The 24,009-nt window shown below is 43.9% G+C and overlaps 1 protein-coding gene and 1 pseudogene across 1 annotated transcript; one reads left to right on the plus strand and one right to left on the minus strand.

Moving 5' to 3' along the window:
* Positions 1-10,701: 10,701 nt before the first annotated feature.
* On the minus strand, positions 10,702-11,853 carry LOC113143962 (5-hydroxytryptamine receptor 1B-like). Its single transcript, XM_026329581.1, has one exon. It carries the CDS (start codon positions 11,851-11,853, stop codon positions 10,702-10,704), a length of 1,152 nt encoding a protein of 383 aa, XP_026185366.1.
* Positions 11,854-15,565: 3,712 nt separating this feature from the next.
* Positions 15,566-20,066, plus strand: LOC113143957 (meiosis-specific protein MEI4-like; annotated as a pseudogene).
* The last annotated feature ends 3,943 nt before the right edge of the window (positions 20,067-24,009 follow it).

Genomic DNA, 24,009 nt, shown 5'->3' on the forward strand with positions numbered 1-24,009 from the left:
CGTCCAGAATCTCAGGTGCACCGCAATCACACAGCAGCACTGCTCCTGAGTGGAGCCGGACAGATAAGTCGCCTCGACAGAGCACGTCTTTATCAAGAAGGATGTGAAGGACTGGGCTGCAGCCACAGTGGAGCCATGCTGGATGACCCAGGAGATATCAACCAGCTGAGGATATTGCTCTCTGAAGCTGTAAAAAAAAAAAAAAAATGCATGATTTCAAGAGTGATGGTTGGAAAAAAAACAATATGCAATTGATTTTTTCCAACCATCCTCCAGGGCGATGACAGAAATGGAGTTTCAGAGTGGTTACGAGGCTGAAATGATCCCACATAATCAGGGATATGTGGCACCATCGAGGACTCATCTGACACGTAATGTTCTGCTGCCAATCCCCTGCAAATGTTCCCTGCTCTCAGAAACAACACTGAGTAAACAGCGTCGTCCAACATTACGGCGTGATGGCCGAGCTCCAGTCAGATTATCGAGATCAGAGGTGGAGCTGAGTGTGAAATTCACTTCAGCTGGTTCGCGCTGACTGTGGTGTGATGAAGCTGAGTGCACTGCATCACGTCTGCAGCTTTAATTATTGGGGGCTTCAGTTTCAGTCTTCTGGGACCATGCTGGGTCCATGCTGACCCATGTCCACCTCTGAAAGCTCCTACTACGGACACGTGAGTCTCACAGCTGGACCCAGGAGCAGTGGAAGAACGAAGCCTGGTCTGATGAACCACATTTTCTTTAACATCACATGGATTTCCAGGTGTGTGTGCTGTTTTGTGATGCTGGAAAAACAAATCTGATCACGGGTTCTGGATCTGCAGCTGACATGAGACCAAAGGTCTGTGGAGGCTCAGAGGACTTTTGGCTGTAGCAGGAGGTTTTACTGGTGTGGGTGCCCCATCTGTCCTGGTAAGCCCCTGCAGGAGGAGCTGGGAAATGTTGCTGAGGGAGCGATGTCTGGACTCCTTTGCTCGACCCACTGGACTGAATGGATGGATGAATTCTACTAATAAGGAAATCTCTCATGAAACTGAACAGATGTTTTCATCAGGCTGACACAAGCAATTTACAGCCAGTCTGTCCTGTTTCATCTCCACAAGCAGCCGATCAGTTTGATCATCTGCAGGTCCAGATCAAACATTGAGACTCTGCAGCCACACTAGAGGACAGATTTGTTTCTAGTTTCTGTTCTGGTTTAGTCCCACTAAGGCCGAGCTCCTCCTTGGCTTTCAGCACCCGTGTGTCGAGAGGCAAAACAAGTCTCCAACGTAAAACCTTCAGCAGATAAAGTGACACACAAATGATGTTAAAAGATCACAGTGTTGTGTTTGAGTTCACCGCAGGAAAACAAGCTCTTCTGTCGTCTCAAAGCAGAGTTCACAGCAGCAGCACCCAGACTGAGGTTTTAACCTCTCTCAGGTCTGTGTCAGTAACTGAAGGAGGAACTCTAGTCTGGACCCGTATCCCCCGTTATAGACTCTGTAGCAATTCAATTCCAGCTTGTGTATAAATGAGGGGTGTGTGAGAGAAATCACGATTGTCTGCAGGAATATTTCTCGTTCTTGGTGGATATTTTGTAGATTTATGTCTTTAAATGATCTTGAAACCGTCTCCTGCAGCAGCAAATCAAAACCACGTGTCTTTTGTCAGCGCTGCAGGGACAAGTCCACTTCATTAAGCCTTTACACCTGGGAAAGTCTCTTTAATGGTTCTGTAGTGGACCTTCACATCGAAGCGATGCTCTAAACCAGCCGTGTAATTGTGAGGAATGAGCTGCACCTGGACCTGAGTGGGCAGGCTGAGCCCTGAGATCCGAACAGGCCGAGAGAGCTGCAGTCTAAGGAAAGACACCAGGGAAGGACTGAGCATCCAACATGTTCTCAGCAAAACATTAACAAGCGTCACAGGACGGACTCCCCCTGTGGACCAAGTGAGGGTGGGTGTGCTTGTTTAAAGGTGGAGACGGGACAGATGGGTGGAGACTGTTTCAGGGATGGACCGGTCATGTGATGTAAACAGATGGAACAATAATTGGCTGTAACTGATGATTATTGCAGATTATGGATTGATTAATAGAATTTCCAGCTCCTTTGTCCTTGTATGTTCCACACTGATGAATGGAACCAATAATAAAGGTCCAGCCGTGACGACAACCACCTGAGCCACCCAGGAGGTGGAGTAGGCCCCTATTATACCACATCTATTGTGCTGATCACAGCTGAGCTGGCCTTCTAAGGGGTGATAACACTTGGGAAGCTCACAGATACTGGAGCTGCTGTCCAGTGCACAGATCTAACTGGTCCCAGTAATGGTTCCATATGAGGTCAAGGGTCAGGGCAGGTGTCATGTACATGTATAAAAGGACCCATACTGCCCTCTGTCATATCAGTGTTTCCACAGTGTGTTATTTGGACATGATGGGATGTGATCAGGCTCGTTAATCCATACACAAATAGAAAAGTGAAAGTAACACGTTCAGTGAGGATGATCTAAACCAGTAAGTTTGTCCCAGTTCACCCAGTTTGTCCCTCACTCTCCGCCCAGAGCTCCTCCAGCTGGTCCTGAATTGGATCAGGCACATCCTCAGTCAGTCCTGGGCCCCCTCCTCAGCCTGCAGGCTGCTGCTGACAGCAGCTCCAGCTCTGTTTGTTAGGAGGACTGACATGTTTTCCTGAGATGAGGGTATCATTACGCCCACTCAGCAGCCTCGCCACGAACGCACAGATCCAGTCCCACCCCACCAGGCCAGCGGTCTGTCTCGCCCCCTCCTCTCCCTCATCAGAACACCGCTCCTCTTCCCTGCACCACGAAGCAATACAGCAGAGACGGTTATGCAAACAGGTTCGGTGCTTGTTTGGCTCTGAATCATCTACGGCTGAAGGCCTGATAGTCCCTATTTTCCAAAATAAACCTGACACCACAGAGCGCTGCTGTGCCTCCACAGCTCCAAATTATAAGGAAGCCAAAACAAAATAACAACAGCTTCTGTTTTGCCCCAGCAAAGTTTCAGAAGTTCACAAAGTAGAAACTGCTAAATTCTGTCCAGGCCCTTGAAATGTTTTAGATTAAATTTACTGCACTTGACAATGTGACAGTAAAAGCTGCCACATGTAGAGACAAACCTGCTTTTAGCCTCTTATTATTTATACTCTTTATATTTTGGGGCCAGATGAACAGAATTTAACATAATTCATAATTAATATTTTCATCATTAAGCAGTTAAATCATTTTTCAAGCAACAATTCACTGATACCAGTTTGTCCAGTTTCAACACTCACTGGTTTTCTATGAGAATAAATTCAGAATTGGAATAATTTTCTCAATTTTCTGTTTGTTTTTTTGCTGCTGATCAGTCAGAACATGACATTGATTGATTATGATTGATTAGTCAGACTCGGGTGATGGACTCAGACCTTCTGGTGGCCTAAGGAATCCAGCACTGAGCTCCTGGAGGTGTCTCACAGTAATGTATTAATATGGATCTACAGTATTTCTCATTTATGGGATGATGTTTAATTTGATAAGACAGAATCATATTTTCTTCATCCTTGTATGTTGCTCTTCTTTCCACCTGTTTAAAAGGTGAGTGTAGTTTTGTGGATCTGTTCCTGTGTGATCTGATTATTTCTGAAGACTTGAATGAAAAGTGAAACCCTCAGTTTATCTGCACAAAGTCAGAGTTTGTCTCCATCCTGGGCCTCACAGCCAGATCAGACCCCTGATTCATGCAACGGCTGACTTATTATTTTAATCACTGCTGTTTGCCTTTATAATGCTGCTGCTGTCATCTGAAGTAATGACCTACAATGGGAGGAACTATTAGAGCCATTTGTTATGTTGGCACCGCCGCTACACTAACTTCTTCTTCTTCTTCTTCTTCTTCTTTCAGTCGACGCTTGTCCCGTGGAAACGGAGCAGAGGTTTGGGGAAAACGTGACGTCACTGAAAGAGTTTTCTGCGTCTGATCACTTGGATCCTTGGACCCGTCAATGAAGTCACAGTTGCAGCAGCTCCTCAGGATTCTGGCGTTCAGGCAGCAGATACTGAGCCGTCATGCTAAATAATTTATCATCTGTCGCCACTTCATCACATAACAAATCTGCAAAATCCAAGTAGGAGGGCATATGTGTGTGGTGTGTTTTTCACACACCACACACACACACGTCTCCATCTAACCTCATCGTGTGTGTGAGTCCATTTCATTGTCCTGTTTGTTGACATGTTGTTGTTCCTCATGCTGCGATACTGCACCGAATAGATTGTGTTCACATTTAGCTGGTGTGTGTGTGTGTGTGTGTGTGTGTGTGTGTGTGTGTGTGTGTGTGAGTGTGAGTGTGAGTGTGTGTGTGTGGGATGATCTCACCTCACCTACACATATCTTCACATGATTTTTTTTTCTCTTCTTCCAGTGTTTTTGTCGTTTAGCTTGTTTCCATCTATCACTCTCAGATGTGTGTTTGTTCACAGTCACTTACACAGACTGGATAGTTTTCAGCCGGGCGGAGCAGCTCAGTTTAAACAGGCAGCACATTTTTAAGCAGTTTGTTGTTTTTGGACTCTTATTTTGACAGTGTGGAGGAACAGGAAGCGTGAAAGACAGAGGGAGCATCTGTCATGTAAAGCAGACGACGTCAGAGAAGCTGGATTTCTGGAGTAGATTTTAGATGTAACCAGGTTCTCATCTGTTTTTACACATGGACAAAATAAATAAATAGACTGATTGTTTTTTTAGTTTGAGGAGTAGGAGAGACGATTGTATGAGTGATGCCTCCTCATATTTAACATGTTTCAGCCCTGAGTCGGACTAAAACCGGACTAAAACACAGATGAGACACTTTCTAAGCATCTTCTACCTGTGTGCAGGTTAAATCTGACATGTGCTTCCAAAATAAATCAGCGTGTGCTGCATTACCACAGTGCAGGTAAACGTCTTAAAGGTAACGGCTCCAAGTCTCAATTTAACCCATAGACCAAACCAAACCAGAACCAGAAAACATCACAGAGGTAAGGCCTTCATGCATTAATATCAAGATTATTGATAGTTTGGGATGTTAATATGAAGGTTCTCTGCTACTGACGGTTCCACCTGCTAAGTAAAACTGTGTCACATGGTCGAAAGCTGCAAATGAGAAAAATGATTTGCTAAACAATAGAGGAAGATGTGAAAAGAGCCGTTCCAACGGTTCTTACAGGCAGTTTCATTTAGTGTAAGACTGTAGTCGCAGCCACTTTCAAGGCCAAAACTCCAGAGAGTGAAAAATGAAAAGTGTGATACCATCGAGAAGCAGAAATCTGCTGTGGCTCTGCAGACAATGAGCCGTAGGAGACGATAAAGCTGAGAGAGGGAGGCTGTTTTTAAGGATAAGACAACGTTTTCTGGTTCAGAATTAAAACCTTCACAATAACATGAAGCTCATCTACATGTGGAAACTGCTGTTTGTCCTTAAAACCCATTTCTGTCTTTCCTTTCAGCAAACCTGCAGAACCAGCACACAACAGCACCACAGGTGTGACTTGTCGTTTTGTGCTTCCTCGACAGCAGGAGGAATATTCACGGTCAGTCTCGCTGTGTGTTAGAGCTCATCTGTTTTCACATGGAGCATCTGATTATCAGAGACCAGGTACAGCGCTGTGGCATCACCTCACACCTTCATCTGTATTCCAGTCAATGTGTTTATTTGGCGTCTGCAGCGAGTCCCATTTCCAGCAGAGCTCGCGTTGCCATGGTTTAGCCGAGCATCCAGCCATGGAAACAGCAAACAGGGGGCCCAGGCGGTCTGATCGATTTCAACGGGAGCCCGCTATTTTCATTTCTGACAATAAGAAAGAATGACACTGGCTCAGGGTTTGTCGTTAGAGCCTGAGAAGAGCTTTTTCTAGTGGGAGGAAGATTTCATTAATGTTTCTGTTGTGGCAGATGGAGTCTCGGAAATGGACAGTTTCAACACGCTGGCAGATTTTCACTGTGGAAGAATTTGTCTGTATTAATATTATTCACAGGCCTGTTATCGCTTGTTTCCAGACGATGATTATGGCCCAGACCGTCACTGTCATGTCCAGTAAAGTTCAAAGTAAAAACAGCTGGTTTTGGAAACGACCGTGAAAAAAAACTCAGCTATTAAAAAAGGAAACTATTAGCTCGGTGGCACCTTCCCTCCTTTGTTTCTGTTATTAGACTGTAGACTGCAGATGTAGAAAGTAGGCTGCCCCACAGACTGCAGATTTAGACTGTACTCTGTAGATGTAGACCGCCCCACAGACTGTAGACTGTAAATGTAGACTGTAGCATGGACATGTAGACTTCCCCACAGACTGCAGATTTAGACTGTACTCTGTAGATGTAGACCACCCCACAGACTGTAGACTGTAAATGTAGACTGTAGCATGGACATGTAGACTGCCCCACAGACTTCAGATTTAGACTGTACACTGTAGACTGTAGACTGCCCCACAGATTGTAGACTGTAAATGTAGACTGTAGAATGGACATGTAGACTGCCCCACAGACTGCAGATTTAGACTGTACTCTGTAGATGTAGACCGCCCCACAGACTGTAGACCATAGACTTCCCCACAGACTTTAGACTATAGACTGTACACTGTAGATGTAGACTTCGCCACAGACTGTAGACTATAGATGTAGACTGCGCCACAGACTGTAGACTATACTGTAGACTGCCCCACAGACTGCAAATAAAGATGGATATGTCACCACTTCAAACTGCACAAGCAAAGTCCAAACGCCGTGACCCCCATGGCTGCCGTCTTTCTTTTGAGACACATTTTGCCACCAGGTTCTGTGCAGTAGATCAGGGGCGGAGCCACGTGGGCAGCCAATCATCTGAAATGCCAGAATAATGCACTTGTACACACATCAGTGTGGTAACATCGACCTAAAATGAGCTTTGGGAAAAACATGATTTGAATTTTTAGTTTGGCTCATGTCCTGACCACTAATATGGAGTTTTAACATATTCTGCAAGCAGCCACTAGGGGGCGATTGACTTCAAAGTGGCTCCTCAGGTTGTGTGGAGCCTGCTAACTTTTTGGCCTGGCGCCTTGTAGGTGAACCCAGGTGCTGCCTGAATGCCGTATTGGAACATGGCAGTGCCTGCGGATAAATAACAATTGATTATTGGCTAATCAATTAATGAGCTAATTGTTTCCACTCTGAAAGGCAGACCAGGACCAGTTAGTACAGTGTGTACTCACTGCTAATTATATATGTTTTATGGTTTTTGCAGTAAAAATCTGAGGTTCAGTTGAACATAATAAAGAGAAAGCAAAGGGTTTAATAGCTGATTATTAGTTTTCAGGCTGTTTCTGAAACTGTCCACCTTCTGCACAGGATTTATTTCTCTCTGGCTGTGAGCAGCTCCTCCATTTCTTCTGTGCTGAACATTGTGAAACAAGAATTTACACTTAAAAAAAATCTAATGTTATTTAATTGATTTAGCAATAATTCAGTTGCTTCACTGATTTATTTTGGGATATGCAGATTTTGTGACCACGACTGTAACACCATAGTGAAGGACCCCCGTTATACTGAACGTACACTGAGCTGTGCCCCGTTCCCATGTTACCCCCCCCCCCCCCCCCCCCCCCCCACATGGTGAAGGATGCATGTATTCAGATATGCAGAAGGGAAGCAGGCGTGCTTTCTGAAGAAGTGACATTTCCCTTGTAGTTTTCCGTCCCTGCTGATTAATTAAGCTGCAAAGCGTTAATGCCATCACACAGCACATCCATCATCTCACATCTGTGAAGTGTTTTATCGTCAGCAGGCAGATTCTGCCAATGGAAATGTCAGTGCTTTCCTTCCCATGATTGTTTTTTACAGTGCTGGAGATGCCTCGGTGCGGCCGATTCTTAATAAAACTGACGTTTAATTAGAAAATGTTGGCAAACTATCATAACCTCATGATGCCATAGACCTTTTTATTGATGATTTTCAGTTTTCACAACAGCAGCAGTGCTTTTTTGTGCTCCAGGTGGGTTGGACTTCACCCTCCAAAGCAGAGCAGTTACAGTTCATCACCTGTGTGTGCAGAAGCGTTGTACAGCAGAAGCTAACCTGAATGAAATGCAACTTCCCTTGGATCGACAGAGCCACCAGATGAGTTTCACACTGAGCGGATCGATACTGTACAGAGTCTATTCATGGCAGAGCTGGAGTGGAGCAGGATGGTGCAGCCACTGCTGATGCAGGGAGGGAAATGAGCTTCACACACCAGGACTTTCTGTCAGGACTTTCTCTTTTTTACTGCTGCATTAACCAAGTTTGTGGCAACTTCCTGTTATTTTTGGGAAGATTTCTAACTTTTTACAGTCCTGAACTGTAACATTCACTTTTATTTTGGTATAATGTTAGGGTTCTTGCTGAGTGTTAGATGACGAGAAGGATACAACTCTCATGTCTGCATGCTACACAAGAATGAGGCGGTGGTTAGCCTAGCTTAGCATAAAGACTGGAAGCAGGGGGAAACAGTTAGCCTGGCTAAGTCTAAGGTTAAAGGAAACATCAGCTAACAGCTCTAAAGCTCAAAGATCAGCATTAGAACATGTTTCAGTTCATACACAGAAATTTAAAAACAATGTCATGGTGCTGTTTGTTGACAGATGTTATAAAGATGCTAAGCTAAGCTAATCACCCCCTGACTTCTGCACCTCAGTGTGTTTCCAGATGTTGGTCAGTTCCTCTGTGTATGAGAACGAGCCCTATAGAACCTTTAGTGTGTCTTTAGTGACCCCTGATAAATGCCCTCAGGTGATGTGGCCTGAGGTTAGAAAGGAAAAGCTCTGCAGGATAAAGGCTCCAGGCTACATTAGCTGGTGCCGTCAACTCTCTGCAGTCGAGGTGCATTGTGGGTAATGTAGGTTTTGACGAAAAATGAGCTGCTGCGTGAAGAAACTGTCCATTGTGAGTCCACAGAAATGAGAGTGACATCTTTTGTTGCATCTAACTCTCAGCAAGAGGTCGCAAAAGTACATTTGTCCAAAATAAATCAGACTGCGTTCACATTTTGCAGATCACAGCCAGGATTTCACAAATAATGAGCTCACATTCATCCAGTGCAACCCTGTGGTCCTTAAGAAACCAGTTCACTAATCACCATAAAGAAAAAAACAACAGTAGCAGACAGAAATGATGAGCTTAGCCTCTTTTTTTTTTACATTTTATACATGTATCTCTGAAAAGCTGTTTTCTGTCCCTTTTATCACCCTGCACTCTGGTGTCAGTGCTGATCCAAAGTGCTTGTGAGTAGAGCAGAGAAACACTAAAGCATCCCTTTGACTGAACTACGTTTGAGGGCTAAAACAGTCGGGTTTAAGAGGCAGAATCAACCGTCAAAAGACTCATGAGGTTTAGTTTGGCTGGAATTGGAGACTGAACTTCTCAGACACAAATTCCCACAGACCACACCAAGGTCGCGTCCTCGGTCGTAGCCACGGCTCTGGACGTGTTGAGCTTGATTTCTATCACCAGTATTTGCTGGTTTTATCTGCACCTGTTTCTGCCGAGCTGCAGAGCAAACAGATTTGCTGTTGGCTTTGATGCTTTTCAAGCAGAGATGTTCTGTTAAAGGATCAGCAGCTGCACCTAAAGCTTGACATTTAACATGTGATGGTTGGTGCCAGGGAAAATGTGATTGTGATCAAAATACAGTGACATTTCCTGGCTCTTTAAAAAGTGTTTATCATCTTCCACAGCTTTTGCAGATGGGGAAGACACAAATGGCAAATTCCAAGAGACCGCAGTAGGAACCAGTTAGACCGCAGTTAGATCCAGCTGGAGTTTAGGGTGAATTTTTTGCTGTGATAAGAAATGGAACATCAAAGCTAATATTCACAATTAAAATATATCTTCAACAAGAATCTGGCACACAGATTTTTTTTAAATACTGGCTCTTCCTCCTCTCAGTGGAACATTTAGTGCTATTTTACATTATGAGAACCCGTCCAATGACCAAAGTCCAGACTCTTCCAGCCAATAGAGGTGAGATCACACTGACGCATACAGATTCATACGTTTACACTCATTTTGGAGCCACAGCAACAAAGGGAAAGAAGACACATACACTGGCCACAAGAATAAACCAAATTTGGATCTTTTCTCAAATGAAAGTCATGCTCTGTCTGGGCCAGGCACATCTGAGGAACTAGACTACTTGTTGTAGGCACCAAGTACATCGAGTCAAGAAAATGAAACACAAATCTTATTTTTTGCCCTTGGGGCTCACGGTAGCTTAGTCCTAAGCTGTTTGTGCTTAAGAGCCAACTGACGTTGGCCTTCAAACTCATATGGCGAAGTGAGTCTGCAGCTACAGTCCAGTGCAGCGTGTTCAGGCGGGGCCCTGCCTGGGCCTGTGGGCTCGCTCTCACACCCAGTCCCAGGTCGTCCAAAGCAAAGCAGCGTTTCTCCTCTGCACCAACAGCATTGAAAGCATCCACTGCTTAAGAGGTGTCGCCCATTCATTATGCAGCAGCATCACACACCACAGTGCAGACTGGATGGCAGGTCAATATTTCCACAGTCGTCACAGGTCAACGCTCACTGCAGCAGCAGCATCTGGGCGGTGTTGGCGCTGCCCTCAGGAGAAACGTGGGGAGTCAAATTTATGTGGGTGATGATGAGTTTGATTCAATTCTGGCATTTTACAGATGATTAGGATCTGAGGGGAGGCGGGTGCTCATCGTCGTTCATGCCCTGCAGCATCTAAACCGTATCAGCTTGTGGAAAGCCTGCTTGAAGTCCTCGTTGGACATGGTGTAAATGATGGGGTTGATTAGGGAGTTGAGGTAACCCAGCCAGGTGAAAATGTCAAATAACTCCGGTTGGAAGCAGGACTCGCAGACAGGCACTAGAAGAGTGTAAATGAAAAACGGGAGCCAGCATACGATGTAGGCTCCGAGGATTATTCCCAAAGTTTTGGTCGCCTTCCTCTCCCTGGCGGCGGAGATCCGCTTCTTCTCCAGCAGCGCGTCGGACACAGTGACTTTGACTTGGCTCACGTTCGCGGACGAGGTAGTGTCACAGGATGAGGTGTCGTTCGTCCCGTAGTTCAGAGAGGTGGTGGACGCCACCGAGCCCGGGGAGTTGGTGATCAGGTGCGCCGAGGTGAGTCTCTTCCCCGGCTTGTTTTGCGACTGCTTCAGGATGCGCTTTCGGGCTTCCACGTAGATCCTCCCGTACAGGGCGATGAGCAGCAGCGTGGGGATGTAGAAAGCGCCGAAGGTGGAGTAGATAGTGTAGAAAATGTGGTCGGTGTTCACGTTGCAGCTCGTCACCTCCTCTGCCTTCACCTGGCGCCAGAAGAAAGGCGGCAGGGAGATGGAGATGGCGATCACCCAGGCTGTGGCGATCATCCCGGCTGCGCGCCCCAGCGTGCGCTTTTTGGAGTACTCCACCGCGTCTGTGATGGCCCAGTAGCGGTCCAGCGCAATTACGCACAGGTGCAGGATGGACGCGGTGCAACACGTTATATCCGAGGATAGCCAGATGTCACAAACTACCTGCCCGAGAGTCCAGGTCTGGCTCACCGTGTACAGCGCGCTGATGGGCATCACTAAAATGGACACCAGGAGGTCCGTGACCGCCAGGGAGGCGATCAGAAAGTTGGCCGGGGTGTGTAATTTGCGGGATTGGTAAATGGTGGCGATGACGAACGCGTTTGAGAGCGTTGTGGCGAAGGTTATGAGGGCTAAGGTCACCGCTAGACCCGCCTGAAAAGCCAGGTTAGTGTCCTTCCCCTCCGGCTTCGACGTGAAATTGGCATGGGTGTAGTTGGTGGAGATGTTCAACAGCTCTCCGTAGATGGCAGGCGCTGGTTTGAGCTGACTGGCATTCTCCATCCCGCCACCTTCCCCCGTCACTTGCCCCTGTCATTGAGCTCGAAGGAAAGCCTGGAGATCACCCTGTCATGGCTCAAACATCCATCCACCGCTCGCCCCTCGCGTCTTTTGTAAACGCAGAACAAAAGCGGCTCCATCTCCAGGAGAAGCGCGGCGACAGTTATCCAACAACCACACACCTCTGCCTCCTCTTCTTCATCTTAGTCACTTCACCCGCAGCATCTCACACTGTTTCACCAACTTAAATATCCATGAGATCAGAATGAGATGGCACAGGGAGCGGCCTGTCCATCATCCACGCCTCTTTTCAGATATTACAATAAATGTACAAACCACAATCCAGAGCTGGAGTAAAGCAGAAGGTTTTTAAATCCGCTCTGTCTCCTCAAGTTCAGAGCTGCTGAAGTCTGACTGCTGTTTTTATACTGCACCTTATCTCTCTCTCTCTCTCTCTCTCAGTCCCTCCCATACTCTCTCTCCCTCTCTCTCTGTCTCAGTCCTCGGATTCCTCATTTGTATTATTTCCCCCTTTTCCCAGGTATTCTCTCTGTCAAAGCCAAAGACTAATCTCATTACAAGCAAACAGCTAAAAGCCATTAAATCGGCCCCTCTGCAGTGTTTTGCTATTGGATAGTAATTAAATACTGTTTTTAGTAGATTGTGTATTTCTAACTTTTATACTTCTAAATAAACCTTGATTTGGACTCAGTAACACACAACCTGTAAAAACCCAGCAGGCTAATTAGTGTTTCACATATTTAAATTGAGAGTCTTTTCCTGCTAAAAACACAGAGGACGTGACCTCAGCTGTTTCCTGCCTGTGAGCAGATAAACTCAGTGAACCAGGCAGCTCCACTCGGCTCTTATCCTTTGTAACCGTGTCCTCAACACTGATCAAAAAAATCAATTCTCTCTGCTTTGCTATAAAGCTCCTTCTGTCACTGTTCAGCTATTTATCTATATTTCAGTGATCAGTTGTTCTGATGGTCCCTGATGATCAGTGAAATATCCCCATCACAGTGAAGTTATCAGACTGATTTCATCTGGCCTCCTTACAGGTTATTGTTATTATTTATTATTGTTATTTATTATTTATGGGCCTACTGTATGTTTATTATGATAGAAAAGAAAGAGTTTGTAATAATATAATAATAATAATGCCATCTTGTCTGCAGCCAGGTAGGTTCTCCTGAGGTTAATCTCCCTAATTGCATGTATGGTTTCCTCACCTGTGTCTGAACTCCGCCCACATGAGACAGGTTTTTAGAGACAGGTTTCAGACTGAGAGGTGTGTCAGTCTGTAAAAGACTTAAGTGGAGGGTGGTCTCACGTCTCGTCCAATGAGTGCAGGCAGACAGGTCTGGATGGTGAACAGGAACGACTTTTGGTTCGAGAGAGGACTGAAGAGCGACGATGGGCGTGAGGAGGCTTCCTGGAGGAGACATGAGAGAAGATCCTTCACTGGAGACTTTTATGGACCAGCATTGACCTTTATTGGAAATCAGCTGGTGATTGGAGCCTTCAGGTGATGGAGCAGAGGAAAGTGGGACACAAACCAGACACATGGATGTCTCACTTGAAAACATGGAGGCCATTAGAAGAACTGGGTTGAATTTCTCAGTTAAACCCCAAAAGGACTTTTATGTCCATAAGTGACAGCGTCCTCTAGTGGCTGCAGTAAGTATGACACAGTCGAAAGGAAGTGTATGATTAGTCTGTCCTGTTTGTCCAACTGCACTTTGTGCTCACTTGTTGTAACAGAAAGAATTAGCACATTAACAGAGAACTATACAAATGTTTGTTTGCATTCACTGAAGCTGCTACACTTTTTGTTTCTGCATCCCTCTATGGACGCTTCTTTATACTGTTCACCCATCCCAGCATTGCTGTTGCTTCCCCCAACAACCGTAATATGTGGACTAAATGAACAGGGCGGCAGGTAAATATTTGTCAGGCAGTTTAGATGCTGCGGTGCATGACGCAGACCTCAACTCAGTGACCGTGCTTCCTCATCGCGTGGTTGTTTGGATGCAAACCGGGGAATAAACAGTCTCGTGCTCAGACTAGACGCGAAACAGCCACATCCACATCCACACTGGCGTTAAAGTCAAGTGTTTATATAGCATTTTCCCTAATGAGGTTACAACCTGCAGCATAAAGTGAAAACAAACAGTAAACCTGTGAGCACAGCATCAAATAACAAAGGCACCAATAAAAATTAACAGTCCCCTCGACTTTCCTGAATCCTCTAGGCCTGTTCAGAAACCCATCCATGCCTGGGGACCCATGAGCTGATGAAACTTGCACAGGCTTTAATTAAGAAAAAAGTTTAGCAGCTTGTGTTTTAAGGCATCTGAAAAATCCGAAGATTTCTTTCCTTGCAGCAAACAGCATCCATTCTCGGCATCTGGACCTGCAGCAAGTACAATCAAAGAGAGATTTCATTCATAAATCATTTGTCACACTTCATTTCACCTTCACAATATCCACGGTGCACATTATGTCCATATTGTGAAGCTCTAGCAGGCATTTTATTGCTGCTGGTGAGTCACAAAGCAGACCCTCACCTGTTTGCCTGCAGGCCTGCACCGACTGAGGGAATCACATCTTGGATGCTCTGGCTGAAATGAGATTCCTTGGGAAAGTGGTTGGCCTTCGTCTCTGTGAGAGGGTGGGCGGCTCAGCGATGCTGCAGGACCTTTGGATCGAGCTGCAGACGCCCCTCCAAATGATTGAGACACTTTAGACATACTCAACTGAAGGATATTTCTCCAGACAGAAACTCTGGTGCAGGCAGTTTCTGAAGTTTTAACTGAGGGAATTTGGGAGTAAAAAAATATACGACATCAGGTGGAGCAGAAGAGGTGCTTATACTACAAGCAGGCAGATAACACTGGACAGAGTCAATTACTGAAAAAAACACCATTAACACCAGGATTCAGTTCATGTTCAGATCCTCTACATAATTAAAAGTATCCAACATTTAAGCTGTGTATCTTTGCAGGACCTATATCTGTTAGACAGTATCTGTTTTGGCCTGGCCACATAAGATTTAATTGTGTTTCTCTGTATTGTTATTATAATCAAAGATAGGACTGTGATTTTAGGTGATAACTGGTGAACTGATATTTATTTGACTTCATTCTTTTGGTGTCATGTTGTGTAAATATATTGTTTTTTCTCGTTTTTCTATGGTTTAACCTCAGTAAAATGTTAAAGTTTGGTCAAATTTGTACTGCCAGCCAGGATGTTTCACCTATTTATTATTTTATAAGTATCAGGTAGGTATTTTAATCATTGATCCATTACGTTCAGATAATTATTTTTACTGCTTATTCATTACTTTTCTACATTTATAAGACTGGTTGAGAGGCCAGGCAGCAAAATAAAATATATAAAATAAACTGGATATTCTAAAAGCTTTTACGGTGAAACGCATGTGACATATTTCCTGTTTTTAAAAACGTTATTAAGCACATTTGAATGATTTTTAAAATGTGTTTGACTTAACACAGGACATATTGCATGACATATGACATATTTTTTGTTTACCTGGTGAGTCACAGTTTGTCAACAACCGGTTTTTTAATGGCCGAACCTCTGGTGTCACCGAATTTGCCGGGTCGCACATTTCGCTATAACACCGGTGCAGGTTAATTAGCGCGTGGAAACGTGTTTTCATGGGGAGTCGGAGGAGAAGAGACTCTGATCGATGGAACAGCAGGGCCTGGTGACAGGTAATTGATTAGTTTGGTGATGGGTTAACCTGCAGTTGTGCTGTTGTCATGTTATTTAGCTAACGGAGCCGTAAACAACAACAACCTCAGCTAACCACAGGTTCCCACAGACACATTTAAAACAGTTTTTCGTAGCACAGGTGTTTCCAGGTGACGTTTCCAGGTAAAAATTCCAGGTGAAGTTTTCAGGTGAAGCTTCTGAAAACACTGTAAGCTAACAGTGCTAGCTTAAAGTGCTAGCTTAAAGTGCTAGCTGACAGTGCTAGCTTAGCTGCGCTCTCAGACAAGTTGGACCAAAAATACAAAAATCGTTTTGACATATTTACAACATATTTAGCACTAAAGTGATCGATAAATATGATGCAGAGGAACCAATCAAGAAAATCCCTTTCATGTCAAATAATAAATCGGTTTGATTTGAAGGCTAGCTAACCTGAACCTTAGCCTCAATACAATATCGATTGTGAGGATCAATAATAATTGAGCCTTGTGCTGGTAGAAATAAGAAGAATAATCAATTAATTTGACAGGAAAGTCATCGGCAAATATTTGGATGTTAGTATAATGATTTAGTCATTTAATAGTTTGGACTGTTTATAGGTTTCAACAGGCATTTTTGCAGTTTTGACTGTTTATTGACAGAGGAAATAATTAATCAATTGAGACAATAATTGGCAGATTAATCTATTATGATTTCAGTTGGTCCAGTTTGCTGATATTTTATCATCTGCTTGATTAATACTCATCCCATAAATCTGTACATCAAATCATTTGTGCAGTGATCAGTCTGTTGGCAAAGGAAAATAATTTTACATAAACTTTTAGAATCAGTTTATATTCAGTGTTTCAGTCAAATTCAGATGTTCCAGCTTGTCAAATGTGAAGATTTGATCCTTTTGAAAAATAAACAAATATCTTTGAGTTTTCCACTGTTGGTCGAGCCAACAAGACATTTGAACTCACCGCCTTTAGGCCTTAGGGCATTCTTTGGACAAATAATCAATAGATCAATCTTTATCATTAAAATAATTGTTAGTTTCATCCCCAGAGTCAATTAAGAGACAAGAATTGCAGCAAATGTGGGTCTAAAAGGCAGCGATTATGGTTATAGATTACAGGTTTCTGTGTTTTGTATTTTGTTAAAGAATGATAAATGTGCTGCTCTGCTTCACTCTCACTCTGCTCAGTCACTTCACCTGAACGTACCTGCCTGAAATCTTTAACCGCAGTCTTTGTTGGGTGCCGGCTGAAAAATCTGTCCTCTTGACAGGTGCAAGTCAAGCAGAATGGTTTTGCATGAAAGCCAAGATCGCCCTGGCGGTCGGTTGTAATCAAGAGTAGGCCCCCGGGTATGAGCGGCCGAGAGCACGCCGAGGCGTTGGCCTGCAGACTGCAGAGCCAGGAGGAAAGCTGGAAGGACCGAGCCCAGAGGCTGCAGCAGGAGGTGCTGAGGCTGCGACAGGAGCTGCTCCTCACCAGGGTGACGTCAGACGCTAAGAGCAGCACGGAGACGGCAGGTAGGCCCTTCTCCATGTGCGTGGGTGACTAAAAACAAGACCAGAGTTACTCATCAAGCGCGGTTAACAGCAGCAAACACCTCTCCTATTGCTTTTAGACCTGTTGAGAACAACTGTTGTATCTGTCGGAAAATGTATTAGTTTGCTGGAAGCCCTTGAAAAGTCGAAGTTTGAGAATAATTTATTCAGTGACCTGCAGAGCGGCTGTCAAAGGTGAACTAGTGTCATAACTGTGCAGACAGTTTCTCACAACAAACAAGCACAGTGTGTCTTCCCTTCAGTGATCTCTCAAGGACAGCTGCAATCTGACATGATCCTTTCGATGCTGAGCCTGCAGTCCTCAGGTTATCGCCCAGGGCTGCTCAGGATTTCATATGTTCGCTCGTCAGTGTCGATTTGTCAGATTTATGGATAAACGCAATTGTCTCACTTCTCGACCAGGTCAGTGTCTGTCCCGGCACACAAACCCGCAGTATTGGCATGTGGTCCAAAAGCCTTCTAGTTGGATGTGTTTCTGCAAGCACATGGACGTTTATCAGAGCTCACTGGGATAAATAACAGGAGCATCCCATCACTCCAGCAAATACAAAACACCGTGGGACACAAGCCTGCTCGCAAAACTCAGCTTAGCGGATTTCCTGTGTCTGCAGGTCTTAAAGTTTTAATAATTCATTTTAGTTTTCATAAGAAAGGCCAGAAAAAGGTGTTAAAAAATTAAATGTTTTCAAGCCTGCAGTTTGCAGTTATGAAGTGTTTTGTTTCTGATTTTAGTAAATCAGGGCTGGAGTACGGGACCTCTGAGCTAATGTAAAATTCATATGTAGCCCTTGAATTTATATATATATATATATTTATTTAAATTGGGTAGTACATATTCTTTTGCTTACATAAGGCCAGGGAATTTTAATAATTGATGATATAGCATTAGCAATTATTGTTTAGATAAAGCTGCAGGTGTGGGATATAAATGGTTTCTCTCTGAAGAAGTTAAGTTACTTGCTGGTTCTTGGCAGGTATCACGACTGGTTTATATGATGTTATCATTCATCTGGACGTGTTTCCCAGCAGAGGATGTGTCTTTTTGAGAACACCATCCACTCCATTAAAGACTCACACATAAATGTTGTGAATGTTGCCTTTATGACGGTATTTGTTCCAAGGAAAACACTTGTCCTCCTAAATCTCAACACCTCAAGGGTAGAGGGGAGACATTTAGGAGTACAGGCTGTGAAAGTGATGGTCATGGGCCACCTGTTCCCAGAGTTGAAGCCCATATACTTTAGATTTTTAGACGCCTGCTGACGGGATTTTAAAGTATCAGGGTCAAAAGGGGGAGAAATGCTTCTTTACCTTCACATATGTTTGTCTGGGGAAACGTCTGTTCTAATATTATGTGTTTCTCAAACCTTTCTGCTGCAGCTCTGCTCTGGACCTGCTGTTCTTCATCTATTCAGTGTAGGATTGTGGCATCACAGCACAGACACTTGACCTGCAGAGGAAGTCGCATATAGACTAGATGAGAAACAATCATTTAGCACAAATGTCCTCGAAAAGAGGATGTGCTGTGCTAATGTTTTGGGTTTATGCTAAAAGGTTGAAGCAGAATATAAACACTTTTTATGAGACACCAGCCACATGTTTGCAACTTTCAAGGTCAGCTGTAAAATTGGGATAAATATGGCTCCCTCACGCTGTAATGACAGGGTTTATATTAGAAAATAATTAAATGTAATTATGCTTTTTAATGGATATGGTTTCATTTGAAGATTATCATTATGAGTGATAGCTCATATAATAATCCAATTTGGTCTCCTCTTCCAATATTGAATGTGTTTTTTCACCGACACTCTGGAGCCTTCATGGACCAGAGCCCCTTTACAATGTGAACCTCATTGATCTGGTTTCAGTGACCCCCTGACCTTCAGAGACGAGGGCGTGTAGCAACATGCGAAGACGTTTTTCAAGACTGTCTGCTCTTTATGCTAATATAAATATCATAAATCATATTTGGGCAGTGTAAAGTATTGCCTGTCTTATCTGGGCTAACCTTTACTTGTCGCTTGCTTCTGACCTGACAGTCAGTAAATATGAAGAGCTCTCATTCAGCCACTGTACACATTCTTCTGAAAATTGCACCTTTTGCAGTCCCTGCTGGAGGGCGAACCGCCATCCCAGTCTCTAAGGTCTGGCAGACTAAAACAGTTTTTCCTCAAGAGTTGCCCTGTGTTCAGTACCATCCATCTTTCCTTCAGTCCTGACAGGTTTTTCCAGCATCTCCACCACAGCTATGCTTTCATTGCTGAGTAATCCACAGCACGATGGGCATTATTATTCTCTGCTGCTTTTTGGACGTGTGGTTAACTTAAATCAGTCTGATCCAGATCCTTGTTGACTGTTTTGAAACCTAAATTTTCTGTCTGTGTAAAATCCTCCAGGTTGTGACAGCACAATGGACGATGTTTCTCAGGATCTGTTTGGTTCAGGAAGTGTTCTGCACAGCACAGAGCCCTCAACTAAACAGCGACTCAGAAACTCCTGAACTCTTCCTTCAGACCCCCAGTCTGCCATCACCCCCCCTTCTCCAACAACTCACTCCAGCTTCCCTGCAGGTCCCCTGCACCCCCATGTGCAGTTCCTCCAGGCACTGTGTGCCCTGCAGCGAGTAGGAGGGAACAGCAGGAGTCTGGAGGCTCTATGGTTCAGCCCTGGTGGGGACGCAGGGTCGGTGTTGGTGGACTCCGTGTGCCAGCTCCTCGACTCGGTGGTGACGGTGTTCAGGGATCCCTCTTCACTGGGTCCTCGTGACTTCGTCCTGCAGGCCTGCCAGGTTGCAGGCCAGGCCATGGACCTTCTCTGCTCTGAGAGGCTGCCGACTGTGGAGCTAAAGAGACGTGTGGAAGAGTCACTGAAGGAGTTGACCGGGATGCTGCTGCACAGTGATCAGCCCAGCGGGGTGTGAGTAATGGGATTCATGTTTGCATGCACACAGTTCTTGCTTGTTGGTTCGGCTTTGGTGGCCACCTACAGCTGGAGATCGCTGCTTGTGTTAGAGCAGGATAATTAAAGGGAGAAAATCAAGTGTTCTGGTCAGATGTGTAAACAAATCAGCCTGCTGCTGACTCGCTGCATCAATGTCCACGTCTCTCTGAGTGGAATCGGACTCCAAACAGATAGAAACTCTAGATGGAGTGTTCATGTGACATTATAGCTCTAGTCCTTAACAGGAAATATTTGCATGTTGTATTTGATGTATTTGCATGGACTCAATGAATTTGCTGTAAATAGTGAAGTGCTGTCGATGCACAAACATCAGCTTAGATCAGGGCCTGTGTTTTCCTCAGCTTTGCTCAGTCGATGCTGCTCTTAAACTCAAACAGTGTCCACAGTCAAAGGAAGGAAAATGACAGTGCTGTCAGTCTGGAGTCGGAGAAACTGAAGGCGGCTCGGACGTTAACATTCAGCACCACACCAGGGACGTCTGAGCACTGATCTTTGTTCCCATCAGCCTTGTCTGCTACACTTTGTTTTGTAGTTAGCTCAGTTTGGTGCAGGCTTTGGTTGCTGAGGAAGCTGGAAGGAATATGTGCAGTGTGGACGACTAACAATCACTGTTAAAGCTAGCATCGCACTTCCTGTTTATTGTTGTTAGACTTGACCTCCATCACGTCCAGGTGAGCATTAAAAGTGACTGTCCTATTATTCAGCTTAGAGGCTGTAGGAGATTACTGTAGATCATCACTGATCAGAGAGACATGCAGCATAATTCGTGTTCTGTATAAACCCTGGACATGCAGCTCCTCATAAACAGGTTCTTCTAGTAGGAACAAGCCACTTCCATCAGGCAGGGCTGCAGTTAACGCTTCATGATCCACCAATAAAGATATTGATTAACAGTGTTAGCTACATCAATCATAGTCAGTTAAGTGTTTCCAGAGCTGATATGATGCCTTCACTTGTCTTGATTTGTTCGACCAAAAGTCCAAATACTGAAAAAAAAAAGATGAAATCTGAGCTTGTTTAACGTTTGATTGTTTGGTTGGTGAAAGACTGAGCCACGAAGCGATTAGCAAAATAGTTTGTTGGTGCAGAGTTTACTCAGTCTACTCATCAAACCTCAGCCAATAAGGATGAGAGTGTTTCTGCCGCCTTCACCCTTTAAGCTGCAGATGTTCAGTGCAGCAGTGGGGGGTTGCAACAGCAGCAGTTTGTCCATGGTTGGAGTGTTTTTTATTTTTAGACAGTCAGCAGCTCGTCATCATCTCCGCTGTGAGACAACATGCTTCATAATACATCATCCTCAGCCGCTACAACCTTTGATATGACATTGAGGATATTTCCACTACAGTAAAGGACGAGTGCAGTATCCTGTGTTATTAGGTTCAACCTTCATGCAAAGCTCACTGAGTCTGTGAAGGGTAAAACTGCACTGACGAGTCCCTCAGCCCCTCGCACATGTTAGCGTCATGACGGGGCCTGGCAGCTGGGTAATGAAGATGAAAGCCTGAGCTGACAGGGAGGAAGCTTCCCCGTCTGGTTACTAAACATTCAGAACAACTTAACCAACTACGATGGCCGCAGGCAATGCCCCGTCTGTGTTTGTCATGAGTAATAGTGGAGAAAGCCGGGGCTCTCTCTGCAGTGGCGCAGAGATGTTAAGCGGTTGTCAATGAAACGGATGATGATGGTGAGGAGGGTGTGAAATAATTTAAATTTAACGAGGACTTCCATTAGCACAGCACCAGCCTGTCTCTGGGAAACTGCAGTGCCCCCAGACAGGCAGCTTGTCTCTCAGCCTGAGACGACAGGTGACTTAGAGTCAGGTGACCAATCACGGTCTACGGAGAATACAACCCAAAAAGAGGAGCACCCTTAGTTGGACTGTGTGTGTGGCATGAGGGAGCTGGTCCCTGATCCTGTTAAAGGGAGGGGTGTCGTATTCATAGACTCAGAAGTGGTGAATAAAACATTTCAGCTGTTCCAACTTTTCCTCTGCTTGGTATTATTGTATGTTTTCATAAAGCCAGCTCTTATTTTGGCGGTGGGGACATTGCTTCAGGGATTCTGTGACTCGCTGAAATATGTGGTGATAAAAGTTTTAGAAACTGTTTTTTAGGCACAATAAAGAGAATATTCTGTCCAAAGTGGAACATTGGCTTCAGCTCACCATGTCAGTACATCCCATAACAGAACACTTAATATTTATAGACCGTAAAACCACCATAAAGTATCTAAATAGCTTTAAAACAAAACCCCACAATATTAAACACTGTCAAGGCAAAGCAGGTTCGTCTGGACTGCACATTTCATACAGACAGTTCAAAGTGTTTTAGATACTGCACGAAAGAAACACAGAAAACTCCATAAAACACTGAATATTAAACAAGTAAATAATAGTCCAATCACAGTAGTCAGGTCCTTTACTGCAGTAACAGTAGAAATACCACACTGCTGGGTAGCTGACGTTAACTACCTTTATACTTCTAATTTGAAGTACTTTATATACCGCTGGGTAGCTGACGTTAACTACCTTATATACTTCTAATTTGAAGTACTTTATATACGCTGGGTAGCTGACGTTAACTACCTTATACTTCTAATTTGAAGTACTTTATATACTGCTGGGTAGCTGACGTTAACTACCTTATATACTTCTAATTTGAAGTACTTTATATACCGCTGGGTAGCTGACGTTAACTACCTTATATACTTCTAATTTGAAGTACTTTATATACTGCTGGGTAGCTGACGTTAACTACCTTATATACTTCTAATTTGAAGTACTTTATATACTGCTGGTAGCTGACGTTAACTACCTTATATACTTCGAATTTGAAGTACTTTATATACTGCTGGGTAGCTGACGTTGACTACCTTATATACTTCTAATTTGAAGTACTTTATATACCGCTGGGTAGCTGACGTTGACTACCTTATATACTTCTAATTTGAAGTACTTTATATACCGCTGGGTAGCTGACGTTGACTACCTTATATACTTCTAATTTGAAGTACTTTATACTGCTGGGTAGCTGACGTTGACTACCTTATATACTTCTAATTTGAAGTACTTTATTACTGCTGGGTAGCTGACGTTGACTACCTTATATACTTCTAATTTGAAGTACTTTATTACCGCTGGGTAGCTGACGTTGACTACCTTATATACTTCTAATTTGAAGTACTTTATATACCGCTGGGTAGCTGACGTTAACTACCTTATATACTTCTAATTTGAAGTATTTATATACTGCTGGGTAGCTGACGTTAACTACCTTATATACTTCTAATTTGAAGTACTTTATACCGCTGGGTAGCTGACGTTAACTACCTTATATACTTCTAATTTGAAGTACTTTATATACGTGGGTAGCTGACGTTAACTACCTTATATACTTCTAATTTGAAGTACTTTATATCTGCTGGGAGCTGACGTTAACTACCTTATATACTTCTAATTTGAAGTACTTTATATACCGCTGGGTAGCTGAGGTTAACTACCTTATATACTTCTAATTTGAAGTACTTTATGTACCGCTGGGTAGCTGACGTTAACTACCTTATATACTTCTAATTTGAAGTACTTTATTACTGCTGGGTAGCTGACGTTAACTACCTTATATACTTCTAATTTGAAGTACTTTATATACTGCTGGGTAGCTGACGTTAACTACCTTATATACTTCTAATTTGAAGTACTTTATATACCGCTGGGTAGCTGACGTTAACTACCTTATATACTTCTAATTTGAAGTACTTTATATACCGCTGGGTAGCTGACGTTAACTACCTTATAACTTCTAATTTGAAGTACTTTATATACTGCTGGGTAGCTGACGTTAACTACCTTATATACTTCTAATTTGAAGTACTTTATATAGCTGGGTAGCTGACGTTAACTACCT

Source organism: Mastacembelus armatus, chromosome 24, assembly GCF_900324485.2.
Source record: "Mastacembelus armatus chromosome 24, fMasArm1.2, whole genome shotgun sequence".
NCBI lineage: Eukaryota > Metazoa > Chordata > Actinopteri > Synbranchiformes > Mastacembelidae > Mastacembelus > Mastacembelus armatus.